We start from the raw sequence: 16,258 nt of genomic DNA on the forward strand, positions 1-16,258 counted from the left end.
CAGTCATGGAGAGCGGGAGATGGTGCCTGACACAAGCAAAGCGTGGTGGAGATTCGGTGGAGAGCGGAGTCAGGGGTCGCAGGTGGATTATTTCCACTCGTGTTTTACCTCCGGTCCTAGTCCTGTCAGATGGATGCGACAGGCCGAAACAGGGCGAGCCCAGGAATGCAGGGACTCTGCTTTTTTTTTTTTTTTTTTTTTTTTTTTTTTTGGTCTTTTTGTCTTTTGTTGTTGTTGTTGTTGCTATTTCTTGGGCCGCTCCCACGGCATATGGAGGTTCCCAGGCTAGGGGTTGAATCGGAGCTGTAGCCACCAGCCTACGCCAGAGCCACAGCAACGCAGGATCCGAGCCGCGTCTGCAACCTACACCACAGCTCACGGCAATGCCGGATCGTTAACCCACTGAGCAAGGGCAGGGACCGAACCCGCGACCTCATGGTTCCTAGTCGGATTCGTTAACCACTGCGCCACGACGGGAACTCCAGGGGCTCTGCTTTTTTGCAGGTTCTCCTCACCTGTTCCCTGGCCCTTTCTCAAAGGGATGAGGCAGATTAGTAAAGTTAATCAATCTCTTGATCTAAGTGTATGGACTGTTCTTCAGAAAGCTCTTTGAGCCCTTCAGTAAGCTCTTGAAAAGGTTGGCTTGTTAATGTGAAATACGCACATGCATGTAACACACACATGTATGTAACATACACATGTATGTCGGTGCTGAGGTTAGAGTTTATTGACTTTCTCCTGCCTAAAGGAAACTTTTTTTTTTTTTTTTTTTTTTTTGGTCTTTTTGCCATTTCTTGAGCCGCTTCTGTGGCACATGGAGGTTCCCAGGCTAGGGGTCTCATCAGAACTGTAGACGCCGGCCTACGCCAGAGCCAGAGCAATGCAGGATCCAAGCCACGTCTGCGACCTACACCGCAGCTCACGGCAACGCCGGATCCTTAACCCACTGAGCAAGGCCAGGGATGGAACCCGCAACCTCATGGTTCCTAGTCAGATTCGTTAACCACTGTGCCACAATGGGAACTCCCTAAAGGAAATATATTTTTTTTTAAATTTGTTTTGTCTTTTTTTTTTTAGGGCCTCATCCACGGCATATGGAGTTTCCCAGGCTAGGGGTAGAATTAGTTGTCGCCGCCAGCCTACGCCACAGCCACAGCAATGCAGGATCTGAGCCTCGTCTGCAGCCTACACTGCAGCTATGGCAATGCCGGATCCTTAACCCACTGAGCGAGGCCAGGGATTGACTCTGCGTCCTCATAGATACTAGTTGGGTTTGTTACCACTGAGCCAGGACGGGAAACTCCCAGGAAACATTTTAGACTGTTCTAAACTGAAGGCGGTAACGGAGATAGAAGTTGTAAAGTGGTTTGCTTCTTTACCTTGAGAATTTAAAACTCACAGTGATATGTTTTTTTGTTCATAGGTTTGTCTACGGATTTTGAGCATCTGAAGCTGCCCTGCGAATCTAAGCACCGCCCGCTGCGCCCTCGCCCTTTGAAGCGATGTCTGTGGCTTACGATGATTCCGTTGGAGTAGAGGTGTCCAGTGACAGCTTCTGGGAGGTACGCCCGGGATCGGTTTCTTCCTGACGGACAAAGACCATGCCAGTGGTGCCTGGCGGGCCTTTTTTTTTGGCTGGGACCCGGGGCGTGAGATGAACATACCCCCAGTCAGCCAGGCATTTGTAGTCATAGCTGTGGCAGCAGGAATGGCTTCACTCTCACGGAGGTGGTAAAACGTACCTTGCTAGAAAAGTCCAGTCATGAAAGAGGTTAGAGGTGTTAATTAAGGTCCTAGCGGTCTGTCGGCTCCCAGAGCTTCCTTTCCGTGCTTAGCGGTGATACAACTCGGAGCGACATGCGCTAATGACGGGGCTTGGCCTGAGAGGCAGCATTCCTTTCGAGTTCTGTATAGATCGGTGGAGGACCGTGATGGACTTCGTGCTAGACCGCGCAGGCACGTGGCCAGAGGGCTGAGCGACTGCCCTCGAGCTTGTGGGAGCATCTCCTCCCTGACAGTCTGCGTCTGTGAGGAACTCCTTTCTGTTTCTTTCTTTCTTTTTTTTTTGGAGGTCGTTCTTCCTGAGCCCCATGTACTTCCTGCCTGCATGTTAAAGTGAAGTCCATTTTCGGTAACGTTTTGTTCATGTGGCAAAACCCCTCGAATCTTCCAGCGGCTGTGAGCTTCCTGGAGAGAGCGCTGGCTTTGCAATTGGAAAGATCTGGGTTCTGATCCCAGCTGTGCCATTACTCGCTGTCTGTGTGACCTTGGGCAAGTGGCTTGACTGATCTGAGCTTCAGGGTTTGCATCTCTAAGAGGAATGATACTGGTCTTCAAGGGAGGTGCCAGGATGAAGTAAACATGTGGATGTGGGCACCGGGTGGCGCTTTCCTAATGCAGAGGCTCAAGTGCTGCAAAAGATGCCCGTGGCTGAGGCCCTGGGGTTTGCCAGAGACAAGCACAGATTAGTTCTATGAGCTTAGCTTCCTTAGGTGAGAATTCCATCTGACATCAAATACCATCTGATAGTACAGTCTAATAGAGACAAGTGATTACAGGAACCCAAATTTTGGGCTGAAAATTCTCTCTGCACTTTTTTTCTCCATGTATTGAGGGAAAGGTCATTACTGGCTTTTAGCTGGATACTTTATTGTATTAAGACTATGTGTTTAAGAAGTTCCTGTCGAGGCTCAGCAGTTAATGAACCCGACTAGGCACCATGAGGTTGCGGGTTTGATCCCTGGCCTCGCTCAGTGGGTAAGGACCCGGCATTGCCATGAGTTGTGGTGTAGGTCGCAGATGCGGCTCCGATCCTGCGTTGCTGTGGCTCTGGTATAGGCTGGTGGCTACAGCTGTAATTGGACCCCTAGCCTGGGAACTTCCATATGCCATGGGTGTGATCCTATAAAGACCAAAAAAAAAAAAAAGGCATGTGTTTATGAGCACCTGCTGTGTAGGCCCTGTGAGTTACAGTGGGAAATGTGACAGCCTGAGGCCCTGCTGCCTTCTGCATGCTGGCACAGGAGTCATGACCCTGCCCTCCAGGAGCCTTTGGCTGTGACATTTGGAGACAAGCTCCCTGAGGGTGGAGACAGATGCTTGTGTGAGATGCTGTAGGATTTGCTGGGGTGCACAGGGGGAAGTGGGGCTCCCCCGGGAAGAAGGCAGGAAAGATAGCAGGGAAGATGGGCGCATTTGGTACTTACTAAGCACTGGCTGTTTGCCAGGTGAATGAGTGAGCAAGGGGTGTTCTTGGGAGGAGAGTTTACCCACAGGGACATGATATCAGCCGGAAGTATTTAGTGGGTATCTGGAGGGGACCCTTTCTGTGCTCCCCACCACTGTAGTAAGTGATTTGGAAAAGGCGAGGGATCTGATTCCACAACGAAGGTGCTGGGAGGAGAAAGGACGGCGGCCTCCATGGGGAGTGAGGGCAGTGAGGCCAAGCTGCAGCCCTGCCACCCAGTGCCATGGAGGCGGAGGAGAGGGGTCTGCTACTGGACACGGCAGAGAAGATGTGTGGAGTGGGTAGGACTGAGCTTTGAGCTGGGGGCAGACAGAAGGTGCAGCATTCTAGGTCAGAGCAGTGTCTGGAGGCCGCAGCGAGCGTGGTCTTACAGAGAACTGAGGACCTTGACCTCTTTGGGGCCAAGGGCCTGAATGGGGGTGAGAGGTCACGTGGGATTGTACCTGTAGGTTTAGGCCAAGTGAAGCTGGTTCCTTAAGAGAGTGTCCCTCTTAGCCATCATTTGGCCAAAGTTGGAGCCTGGCACATCCTGCCTGCGGGCACACACCGCAGCGGGTTTAGGGCAGTTCAGTTGCTTCTGGCAAGTCTTCTGGCTCACCCTGGGAGCCTGCAGGTGCAGCCCCTGCATCCTCCACTTCCAGACCCTGCTTCAGAGTCTCCTCTTTGGCTCTGGGCTGACGTGCAGCAAGAGCCTAGGCTATAGCCATGGCACTTTTCAAGCGTCACCGGTGCTTCCCAGGAAAACCTGGGTCCCCTCTGCCCTGGGCAGGCTCTGGGAACACGACAATGGGTTTGGCCCCAGCAGGCCTGAGGGCTGCATCCTGAATCTCTGAGGGCCAGGCTGGGAGTGCACACTGCTGATTTCAGGAGTGGGCCCTGCGTCTGCCTCATCTCAAGGTAGGAGCTCTGTTCAGCTTCAGCTATACATGCAGTTAGAGCTCAGATCTCCCGGGATGGAGACAGGCTGGGACTGCTCTGTCCTGCACTCTCTGTGGGCACAGGGAGCCGTTGCGGAGAGGAATATTTTGGAGATGAAGAGGACATTAATATCTCCCCTTAAAATGTTCTGGAGTGTCAGCCCTAAAGAGTTGGCACATAACTCTTAGTATTTGCCATCTCCTCCAAAGAAGGCTGACCCTGTGGGTGCCTCTCAGAGTCGAGCACTGCGGACATAGCACGTCAGCTGGGCACGTCTCCACCTGTGTCACTCTTTTGTCTGGAAAGCCGTGCATGTGGAATGATGTGCACTCTTCCCATCCTTTTAGACTAATTCTAAAGGTAACATATTTAGAAGATGCTGCTGCCCCCATGTTCATGGGTGCCATAAAGCCTGATTTGGCACCTGCCATGATCCAGGCCCTGGGCTGGGTCCTGGGGTCCCAGAATGAGTGCATAGTCTTGGGACCCAGAGCCAACATTTGCCATGGCGGCAGTCAGGGGCAGTGGGGCAGGTACTGTGAGTGGACAATGAGGTGTCTGAAAATAACTGTCACCTTGCCTATCAGCAGCAGTGGTCCATTCCACTGGCCACCTCCCACATACACAGAGCAGGACAGACTTTTCTGCGTGATGGCCTGGGTGTGGGTGTGGGTGTGTGAGCCTCCTCACCATCCCGCAACCCTCAAGCATAGCTTCTAGCAGGCTGCTGGCTTGCCTTTATTTCTCTAAAGTTTCTAAATAGAACCCTTAATTCCTTCTTTCCAGCAAACTAGTATCCGTTGAGCCATGACCAAGGATTAGTAGGGCACTGGCCTCTCCTGTACCATGTTCTGTCTCTGCCCCACAGCCAGGGTAGCCCATCCAGAAAAGCAATGGGGGACTCCCGGCCCTGCATGGCAAGCTTCCCTTTTCTGCATCACCTGCAAAGTAAAAGCACTCTCTTTAACATGACTAAGACACGAGCATGTGCTGGCAGCTGCTGGACGCCTGGCCTTCCTCAGGAGCTCTGTCCCTGGCTCCCGTCCACAGAGAGCTGCCTCCCTGCTTGAGATGGTGGGGGCCTAGGGTGGTGTGGTCTTTCCTCCAACCTGACCTCCCTGATTTCTTCCCAGGGAGCTTCTCCTCCAGGCAGCCTTCCTTGGTTCTCTCAGCAAGCTTAGGCAGCCTTCCTACTTGCCCGCCCAGCAAATTGTACCATCTGGTTGTCACCTGGAGATCAGGCACTGTGCCTGACACACTAAATGATTGTCAGTTAAGTGTACAGGTGCATCAGAGAAAAGATAAGCTTTAATGCTGGGTAATAAGATCTGCTCTGCTCATAAGAAGCTTACAAATACTTGGAATTAAAATATGTATGCAGCTAACCATAATACTGAGCAGAAACCGTTCTTTCAGTAAATATTTACAGACCGCCTGCTAGGTGCCAGGTCCTGTTCTAGGCCTTGGGGATACAGCATGACTAAACTCTCAAAAATGACTTTTATGTAGTCCAGATCATGCTCTGCGGATGTGAAGGAGGGCCCCCCCTTCTGAGAGGACGTGCTGAGCTGTGACCTGGTCGCCCCTGGTACCCCGTGCATGGGTGTGTCCACACTGTTATCGCCAGCTGTGCCCAAGAGCTCTATGCTTATGGTCTGTGCTCTCTGGGAAGGTTAACCCATTGAGAAGTTTAGAAATGAAACCCAGCCATAGCAGTTAGCATTTATTGCACATGTGCTCTGTGTCAGGCCCTGCTCTGGCTCACATGGGTGCTCTCAGCCCTCACAGCCGCCTCTGCGATTGTCGTCCCCACGTTACAGGTGGGGAAACTGAGGCTCGGGTGCTTTGGTAGAGCTCAGAGGTGGTGGAGCTGGGATTTGGGCCTAAGCACCTGCTCTCCAGAACTGCTCTCCTGCCTCTGCTCGCAGCCCTGGGAGCTCCTTACAGAAGAGAGGTATTCCTTTTTGGTAACTGCACACCTAACATGCTTGTGCTTCTGTGTGAGGAAGTAGTGTCCTGTCTGGGTTCAGCCCTGGTGCCAGCGTTGGTAAGTGTGTGACCCCTAGGGTTTAGAGAACAGGAATAACTGCTGAGGGCCCTGGGCGGTAACAGCATTGCTATTTCCTGCTTCCCAGGATGGTTGTGAGAATTATGGGCAACATCTGCAGGGCCAGGGTCCGAATGGCTCCCGAGCCCGAGTGGTCTCGCTTTGTCACCTCTTTCATGCATTAATGTCCCCCCACCCCATGGACACAGGAAAGGTGGACACATCAGGTGGCCCTCCATCTGATCAGCGCAGGCTTGCCCTCCCTGTCTACACGCCACTGTTCTAAATCCCAGGTAAGGAGCCGCTCCATTTTTTCCTTCAGAGAATAGAACACTCAGGGTTTTTTTGTTGTCATTTTATCCTCTGAAAATAAATTTATGTTTTCTCATCTGATTTCAGTGATGTCACTGCACTTTAGGTAAGCCCTGTAGGAGAAGACGTTTCTCTTTCTACTCAGTAAGAGCTAGAAATGCATGACTTTAGAACTGGTGAGAGCTCAGTTACACTGCGGTGGCGTAGCTCCACTGAGACATCTTGGTGCAGATGTTTGGGGCTGGAGCTGAGGGACCCAGGTGCAGAGATGGGGCAGGGGCTCATGTCCTGGGGGAAGGACAGGGGTAACAGGAGTCGTGAAGGTTAAACCGAGGACTGGGAGGGCGGAACACGGCCGAAGTGCTGGGAGGGTGGGCGTGGGGGTGCTACTGGAGGAAGCGCTTTTATTCCTACTTTTCCTCCTGCGTGATTTCCACCCCAAGTCATTTGGCGTTGTACCCGGGGGCTCATGGACTTGAGACATCTCCCTCGCCGTCCCGTTCACTGTTAGAGCTTCTGCCAAAAGCAGCTGGTCTTCAGCGAGCCCGTACTTAACAGAGCTGGAAAGGATCCCACTGCCTGGATGGGCGGCAGCCCGTACAGCCGGGAGGGGCTGCTCCTGCAGCGCCCGTGGAGTGTGAGAGTAAGAGAGGGCAGTGACCCGGTCACCAGGCCGCGTCCTGGGCGCTTGGCTGAAGGACGAGTGTGTGCACGTGCACTTGTGCCACGAGACTGGGCGCTTGGGGCGAGGGCTCACAGATGGGGCATGTGCTGTGCTCAGGAACAAGCCCCCAGGCATCACTGGGCCTTTATCTCGCCGTGTGAGCAATGTGTGCCAAGAGGGCAGAGCACGGTGAGCCTGGCCCACAGCCGTGAGGGGCGGGTCAGGTCCAAAACAGCTTGTTTAAAACACATCCTTCCTCTCTGCGTTAGAGTGTGTTCTGCCTCTGAGTTAGAGCTGAGAAGTGGAATTTCTCAGTTTCCGATTCCTCTGTTTTTCAGTTTGTCATTTCCAACATTTAGGTTAAATATTGATAATGCAGTTGATCTCTAATGTTGTTGAAGTTTGGATTTGTGCTTTAAAACTCTTGAACAGCGAAGGGCACCTCTGCGGGGCCCCGAGCCTCGTTTTCTTCACCCTCCGACTTGAGTGGAAAGTCCAGGCACAGAGGGTAGGCCTGGTAAGAGTTGGGGCGGGGTGAACTGGAAACTGGGAATTGGGGCAGAGGGAGGCCCGAGGCAGTGCCAGGACTAGTTTGGGTCAGAGTTGAGCCAGAGCGTGCAGACCAGGCTCAAGGTGGCTGGAGATTGAAGCTGTTAATAAACAATAGCAGCGGCAGGGCCCTGCCAGGTAAACCGCCTCACCGTCTTTTGAGAATGGGAAGCCCCAGGAGGTCCGGGCTCGTCCAGGCAGGCTTCAGGGCAGCACTGAGTGAGGAGCTCCTAGACCTCTGTTCCAGGGCAGGGCCAAGCGGGAGCCCATTTGGGGGAGCTGGAAGGTAGCTGGGAGAGCTAGACGTGGAATCCTGCAGAAGCGAGGACGGCCGGAGCAGAGTTTGAGAGCAAGGCACAGAGTCCATGGCTCTCCAGGACACCTCTTCCGCCTTGGTGTTTTCAAGCACGCGTCACAGGTTTCACAGCCCTAAGCCTGACTGTTTGGAAAGGAGGTTCAGAGGAAGGGTTGGGGTAGGTCATAAGAGGAGCGTCTGAGACAGGGGACCCTGCTGAGCAGGTGTGTGCCGGATATGACATCTGCTGAGCGCCCCGCAGAGAAGGTGGATGGGGAAGTAGTGACACTGAAAGGCCCCGTTTCCCCAGTCTCCTGACCTGCCTGGAGACGGGAGACTCAGAGAGCAGCTAACTCGGACGCTGAATTTGACAGACAGCCTTGTAAGTGCCTCAAGGACCTGTGCGGCTCTCCTGCTTGTTTGTGTGGGCAGAAGCGGTAGCTGCTCGTGTGTCATCCGTGAAGTCCGTATCTGGAGATATGCTGAGAGTTGATTCTTTGTGGAGAGAGCTCAAGGAACTCCCTCAATTAAGAACTCAGTAAATAAGAGTTCTTGCCGTGGCGTAGCGCTGTAGCAGCTCAGGTCACTGTGGAGGTGCAGGTTCGATCCCTGGCCTGGCACAGTGGATTAAAGCATCCTGCGTTGCCGCAGCTGCAGCTCTGGTTCAGTCCTAGGCCTGGGAACTTCCATATGCCGCAGGTATAGCCATAAAGTTTAAAAAAAAAAACCCACCTCAGTAAATAAAGTCTCATGATTTACTTCATTCCCCGTGCTTCTAGCTGGGCGCCCAGCAACTTCTCAGTCTCCTCCTGTCTACATGGAACAGAATCTCTGCTCCCAGCACCACTCAGACATTGAGAGGATATTACTAGGTGCCCTCTGTGTGCCTGGCATGGTGGATGGAGAAGAAGAAAGATGTAGACCTTGCCCTCAAAACCTACCGTGCCAACCACATTTTGCATGTGACAGCAGACGTGGAGGCAGAGTAACAAGGGAGGCACGAACTGCCTGGCAGAGGGACCTTCATGGAGCGGGCGGCGTCCCCCATGGTCCGTGGGCCTCAGCACCCTCCCTCGGACCCTCAGAAAGCGACCTTGCCCCAGAGTTCCTTCAGCTCTTGCCTCAAACATCGCTTCCTCCAGGCAGCCCCGACGTCTGCAGTGCTCCTTCCAGAACTTGTCACGTCTGTAATTGTGACTTGAGCACAAGTCCCACAGCAGTGGGGACCGCAGTGGTTGTTCACCACTGCATCCCCTGCATCCCCTAGTCTCGCACGGAGTCCTTGGCACACAGTAGGTGTTTGTCACACAGTTGTGGGTGTCAAGAGGGTTGAGAAAAAATTGAGTTGCGAGTGTTTTGGGAGGCAGCCAGCCGGTGGCGGCGTTGGCAGACTGTTCAGTTAGAAATCCTGGAATCGTGGCGGTCGTCTATTCCTGTCCTCTCTCTTCATTTTGTGTCTGAACGGACGATGAGGAAATGGCCTTGTAAGTGACAGCCCCCCAGGCTAAGAGCACGTCTGACTGGAAAGGAACCCAGCCTATGCTGTGAACTCGCCAAGCCCTTGTCCTCACAGAATCAGCCCAGCTCCACTGTGCAGCCGAAGGCGTGGAGATGCAGGCAGAGACCTGGTGGGAAGGGGCAGAGGGCAGGCGGCCTCCTGGGGGGCCGTCGCCCACCTCCGCAGGGCTGTAATTAAGGGTCCCTGAAGGCTTGTCTTTCATCCTTGTCTTTGAAGCTACTTGAGAAGATCCCCGGGCTTCTGGCCACACTGGGAAGCTGTGGATAAACAATTTGTCTCTGACACAGAGCACTGCCTGGAGGGTCACCAGAAGCTTGTCCTTCTTGTCCAGCCAGGTCGGCACAGCTGGCTCACTCTTGAACCTGCCTCCCCAGGGTGTAGAGGGAGCAGTTGTGCTGCCTGGGCTTTACCAGGTTAAAGGACACGAGCTTTCTGAGAGTGAATCAAGGTCGGCTCTGGCACAGGGTCTTAGTTCCCAGGCCGAGGGCCTGGCATGAGCCTCTTCAGCACGCGGAGGCATCAGGAGCGTCCAGGAGTGGGGTCACACAGTGACCCACAGGCTCGAACTCTGTCTGTGCCTTTCCTGGAACCTGCAGAGCTGGTTGGAAACACACACATCACCTGATAGTGACCTTTTAAGTCTTGGCTCTAACACTCGCCCTGTTCTCAGCCCGAGGAAGATTCTGGAAGGTGGAGTCTGCCTCCTTTCGGCTGCATGATTATGAGTGACTTTGCCTCTTCAAATCTGTTTCCTTTTCTGTAAAATCCCACTGCCTTGGGATCATTACAAGATTAAATGAGGTGACATGTAGAGCTGTCAGCCCACAGCCTGGCATCAATTATGATGCTGCTGCTGATGAAAAATACTGTGCTGTGCTTGTTACCAGGAGGCTTGCAGTCCAGCTGGGGCAGGGAGGCTAACGGCACGATTGTGACCCATGGGGACAGTGTTTGGAAGGGCCCTTGTGGTCCCCAGGTGGACCAGCCAGCAGGACGCTACGGCAGGGGACTGGTGTCGCCTGTCTGCTAGCGCAGGCGATCCAGGCGCGCCCTCTTGGTGGTGTGGCAGGTGTCAGGGGTGCCTCCGTGGGGAAGACCAGCCACCGAGCCTTAGCAGGGAGCCGGGATTGGGGCAGGTAGGCGAACGCGTTCAGCACCACCTCCCTGCCTTTGACACCTGAGCCACTCCCCGTTTCTAAGGTTACGGCATTTGTGTGCGCCTGTGTTCTCGCGTAGGTGTCATCCTTGCTTATGTGCCAATATTTTGAATTCATGTCGAGGCATCCTGTGCCCTGTTGTTCCGTTTCTCGTTCCGCTTCTCTGTCTTTCTCCTCTCGGCACTGTCAGTGAGATCTCTTCCGTTGCAGTGTCTACACAGTCCTGCCTGTCCTTTTTGTTGCCACACTGGGGTGCCCCCCAGGTGCTCCATGATCTGAGCCAGCATTTCTTTGGGGATAAAACTCAGGAGCAACGAGGCTGGGTCCTCCTGGGGCACGTGTCTGCTCCCTGCCTTCCTGCCTGGTGGTCACAGGCCCGCCCCTGGCTGTTTTCCCACCCGCGTGGCTCAGTAGGGGGTCCTCAGTGCGCAGCTCCACCCTACGCTTGGCCCTTCCTGCTCTCCCGAGTGCCCTCTGTGGGGGGCAGAGCTGTGTCGCTCTTTTCGTGGGCATTCCCCCAAGTCCCACGAGTGTGAGCCCTTCGCTCAGGCCGTTAGCCCCGTGACCTTCCGCTTCTCTCGCGGGTCACCACTCGTATCTGTGCGCATCTTCCTGCAGGCCTCTCAGTGTTGATGGGTCGGGCTTCCTGAGATAGTTCAGATTTTAGTCCCATGTCACTTTAGACAATTTAAGCAGATTAGGAGACAGTATTTGAATCTGTTAACTTTGTCTGTGTTACTGATTTCTGAACAGAAATCCTTAATTTTTGAGGTAATAGTTTATTTACACACACACACAACTGTGTGCCCACATATCCTTATAGCTTCTACTTTTGAAATTTTGCTGAGGGGTCCTGCCCTGCCTATATTTTTTTCTAGCTGCATCAGGGTTTTACCTTTCACATTTTTATTGAGGGCCTGCTGAGAGCCAGTGAGCGGGAGGCGGTGGAAGAAGCGGTGGGTAAGGAAGACAAAGGCCCAGCCCCTTGGGACACAGTTGGAAGGCGTGTGGGTCGACCTGCTGTGTGCTGTGGGCTCTGGTCTGCACAGGCCCGGGCCGGCGGGAGGTGAGGCCATCCAGGGGCAGGGTGGTCTGGGGCACAGGCCTAAGAGCACCCTCTGTGTGAGGGCTACTGCTCCCTCCCTCAGTTGTGCATCAAGGCAGCAGTGAGACAGCCAGAACCTCCTGGGGTACCTGGGGGCGTCCAGGGAGTCCTAGGATTCTTCGTGACATTAAGGTGAGCCACGCAGGACGAGGTTCGTGCCGAGGCCGCAGGGGGAGGGAGAGCCCAGCTCCCTTCTCACCTGGCCTCTGGTTTCACCCTGGGACTTTGGTTGTGGTCAGTGTTTTGTCTGTGAGGTGGTCACCGACCGAAGAGGAGGGTAAAGGACTAACGTGGACGGTGTGTGTGTGTGAAGTGGTTGGTGCGCGGCACCGTGTAGGTCCCCTGGCCAGACCTTGGTCCTGGTAACTGGTGGCCCTGGGGGCCAGTGGGTGGGGCTCAGAGGAGCTACATGTCTGCATTCACGTTGCCTCCCATCCCTCTGGGATCCCGGGGGTCCCACTGACCTGCTTCCCCATCCGCTGGCTTTCCTGCTGCCTTCGGCCGCTCTGTTCCGCAGACAGAGTTGGCAAAGGTAAGCAGCTGGAAGGCCAGAGAAGCAAACGTCTCCTGCATCCTTGTGGGCTGCGTCCCAGACTGTTCACACCCAGGGGCTGAATGAGGAACTGGTGGGACCTGTTTGAACAGTCCTTCCCAGCACCCCGTAATTATAAACCCGCTGGCTTTTAGGCAAAGCCCACTGTCTCCGCTCTGGTTCTCAGTTACACAGACGTTTCTGCCAAGGGGTCCCTGCAGCTCCAGCCCCAGACTCGTCCTAGCTGGCCGTGAAACCAAGGCTTGTCTTCCACTGGGTTCTGGGGCCCAGGCAGAGGGGAGCCAGAGGAAGGATGAGGGTGAGACTCACAGGCGGCCAGGAAGACGGCGGGCAGCCCCTGGCCTCTGGGCATAGGCGAAGGGCATCGTGGGTGGAAAGAGGGTAGAGCGACTCAGATTGCCAGGAGACAGCAGAACCAGCCGGGCAGAGCTTGGTGGTTGGGTGGAGGGAGGAGGGAGAACCGTCTCTGGAAGAATCCGGGAAGGAGGTGGCTCCGTTCTTTCTGCCACATAGGCCCGGCCTGCAGGAACCGCCACCTGAGGTCCCTGGGAGCTGGGATCCTGCTACCTCTGTCCTGCCCCCGTCTGCCACCTAGAGGACAGAGCCGTTCCTTTCTCCTGCTGTGCCTCAGAGGCAGAGGCTACTCGTACTGTCCCTCCAGGGGCTTTACCTCCTGAACCCCACCCGTCCCTCCCGGAGCACTGCCCCCTTCAGGGTGAAGCCTTTTCACTGTCTGACCCCACCTCCCAGGCCACCCACTGCATCCAGCCCCCAGCTAGCCCAGTCACCCCTGCATTCCTAATGGCTTCTCCCCGAGCCCAGGTCTCCGTGTTGTCTCACTTTCTTCATTTTGCCAACACTGTCTCTGCCTGGAGTCACTCCCCTCACCTCGCCGTCAGTCTGTCCAGCTTCCCACCTGTCCGTGCAAACTCACTTTGGATGTTGCCTCCAGTATACCTGCCCCCCCCCCGCCCCTTCCCTCAGCCAAGTGGTTCCTGGGGGAGAGTAGGGGCTTCCCACCCTGCACCCAGGCACTTGCATGTTGAGCATCTGTCTTCAGCACCATGGTATCTGAGGGGGTGAGCCTGAATTTAGAGAAAGTTAGAAACGTAGACGGCTTCAGACCTAGTTTTCAAAATGGACATTTTATGAACAAAGCAATTGATTAGTATTGGAAGAAAGCGTGTTTATTTTCAGTTCCTACATGAAGTTATCTGCCATTTGGCCAATTCAAAACAAGCTAGTGTTTTGAAAAGTAAGAGAGGAGCGTTTTAATTATAAAACCAATAAAGCAGAAATAGCTAACTATACACATCCTGACTTTAATGTATCATCCATTTAACATATATTTGAAATCAATTTCCTTGCATTTTAAAAACCAGTCATTATACCTCAGTTTTAAAAAAGACAAAACACTCTACCATAGAAGCCATGTGGTTGGCAAATAGCAGCAAGAAAAGATGCTCAGTATCATTAGACACGAGGAAATCACAAATTAAAATCACAGTGAGTTATTTCTGTATATGAAACAGAATGGCTAAAATGGTTTTTGTTAAAACTGACAATAGGGAGTTCCTGTCTTGGCTCAGTGGTTAACGAACCCAACTAGCATCCATGAGGACACAGGTTTGCTCCCTGGCCTTGCTCAGTGGGTTAGGGATCTGGCGTTGCCGTGAGGTGTGGTGTAGGTCGCAGATGCGGCTCGGATCCCGAGTTGCTGTGGCTGTGGTGTAGGCCAGCGGCTACAGCTCTGATTAGACCCCTAGCCTGGGAACCTCCATTGCTGTGGATGCAGCCCTAAAAGACAAAACAAACAAACAAACAAACTGACAATGCCAAGTGCTACTGAGGATGCAGAGCAATTAAAATTCCTGCACTGCTGATGGGAGTGCAAAGTGGTCCAGCCACTTTTTCATATAAAGTTAGACGTACACTTACCAGATGGCAATTCCACTCCTAACTATTTGCCCAAGAGAAATGAAAACCAATGTCCACACAAAGACCTATAGGTAATGTTTCTAGCTTCTTTGCTTATAATTGTCCCAAACCAAAAACAACCCAAATGTCCTTCAACAGAATGAAAAGGTAAACAGATGGTGGTATATTCTCACAATAGAATACTGTTTCGCAATGAAGTGGAATGAATCACTGATGTAGGAAACAGTATAGGGCAGTCGCAAAAGCCTTACAGTAAGTGACAGAGCCAGTTACCAAAGCCAGGTTACATACTATGTGGTCTCCGCTTATTCTGGACATCTTGGAAAAGGGACAGAAGTCAGGTTAGTGGTTGCCAGGGGCAGTGTGGGGAGAAGATTGACAGCAGGAGGGACCGAGGGACCTCTGGGAGGTGGGAGTATTCTCTGCCCTGACGTGCTGATGGTTATGCACGCCGTGTGTCCATCTCAACACATCCAAGTCTCTACCTGTAAAAGGTAGTTTTTATTTTATGTCGGTTACATCTCCGTTTACAAGAGACCAGCGGGTCTGCTCTGAGGACGACCACCCGCACGCTGTGCAGGGAGGGACTGGGAAAGCCACGCTGCTCTGCCGCTGGGTGGTGTGTGGGGGTGGAAGCAGTGATCCCTGGTGAATGTTCCCGAGTGTGGACGGAAGTGGTGAGCTGTCACTGACTTTTCCCTGAGCAAAGGACAGCAGGGCAGACCTTGCCTGTGGTCGTGAGCACTCCCTTGCCCCTCAGCCCCAGCAGTGCCGCACATAAGCCTAAATAAAGCACGTGCTTCTGGAAACATCCTCTGTATTCCTTGCTTTTCAGATTTCAAGAGCTGTTGTTTAAATGTGAACAGTATCTGTGCTAAGTGCTGAGGGGTTGTACCATGTGTACCTTGTAAAGAAATGGCCTTTCTTTCCCTGAATCTTTGTACGAGGGGTTTTGAAAATCAGAGAGGTAGGCAGGTTTCTAGAGAGCCAACATATTTTCATATTGATTACTAATTTGAATAATGTTGGTAACAGTGAGATGAAAGCTAGGTCTACATCGTGCTTTCATGTCAGCTGTCAAGTCTGTATCCGGCTGTGATTATCTTCGCTCTTCTTGCCACCAGCTCAGCAATACTGAGTTGCATGTCATTGGATTTTTTTTTTTTTTCCTTTTTTTCATGCTGCTGTAAATTTCCAACTGAGAGCAAGGCCCTATTTTAAGGGAAGTGAACACGTGATGTCACTTCTAACTGGTTGTGAAATGCTTTCTTTCGCCTTCCTATAAAGGGGCCAAAGGATGGAACTGAAAGCTCAGGTTCAGCTTCTGTGTTCTTGTGACCTCCTGGCCTGTTCTTGAGGAGACGGTGATGGGTCGTGGGGTCCGAGAGCTCTTTGTGCACTGCAGCAAGCCCGCTGGAAGTCATTCCAGACCTCTGGAGAAGGCCGCCCAGGCCACCTGACTTCCGGGGCTCCTTGCTGTTCCCCAGGATTCCGACTGCCATTGGAGCGGGGTCATCTCAGGGACATCCCTTCCTGGAGGGACACGGTCCCCTTCTCTCCCGCTGCCCATCTCCATGTGCCCTGTCCCTTTGCAAGGTCGTACTGCAACTCCGCTGCTAACTTTTCTTCAACTTGGAGACCTCGGGTCCAGGTGGGAGGAACTCGGTGGTGTGAACTGTTCCTAAGTCAGAGTTGAACAGGTTACCTGGCAGAGAGGGGACTGTACCCTTTTCTGTGGGAGGGGGAGCCTGTCCTCCCTGTTCTCTAGGAGCTGCAGAGTAACTCTAAACAGAGATGAACTAGGAGAGCGATCAGCTGGGCCGAGACCTTTAGAAATGATAAAACTGACCAGAGGGTGACTACACTTTTTGAAGACAGTGGGAGGAAAGGATTGAAAATATAAGATCAGGAGTTCCCTGGTGACCCAGCAGGTTGAGGATCTGGCATCGTCACT

At 53.2% G+C, this 16,258-nt stretch overlaps 1 protein-coding gene across 10 annotated transcripts in view; it reads left to right on the forward strand.

Annotated features, from left to right (window-relative positions):
* The window catches only part of PACSIN2 (protein kinase C and casein kinase substrate in neurons 2), a 131,798-nt gene that overhangs the window by 92,992 nt on the left and 22,548 nt on the right, over positions 1-16,258 (forward strand). For all 10 annotated transcript variants that reach the window (XR_002343859.1, XR_002343861.1, XR_002343860.1 and 7 more), the window contains one exon: positions 1,424-1,562. Coding sequence is in view for 5 of the 10 variants with exons in the window: in XM_021091423.1 (XP_020947082.1) it covers positions 1,503-1,562 (60 nt within the window). In the remaining 5 variants the exon portion in view is untranslated. The remainder of the gene's footprint in view (positions 1-1,423; positions 1,563-16,258) is intronic.

Source organism: Sus scrofa, chromosome 5, assembly GCF_000003025.6.
Source record: "Sus scrofa isolate TJ Tabasco breed Duroc chromosome 5, Sscrofa11.1, whole genome shotgun sequence".
In the NCBI taxonomy this organism is placed as follows: Eukaryota; Metazoa; Chordata; class Mammalia; order Artiodactyla; family Suidae; genus Sus; species Sus scrofa.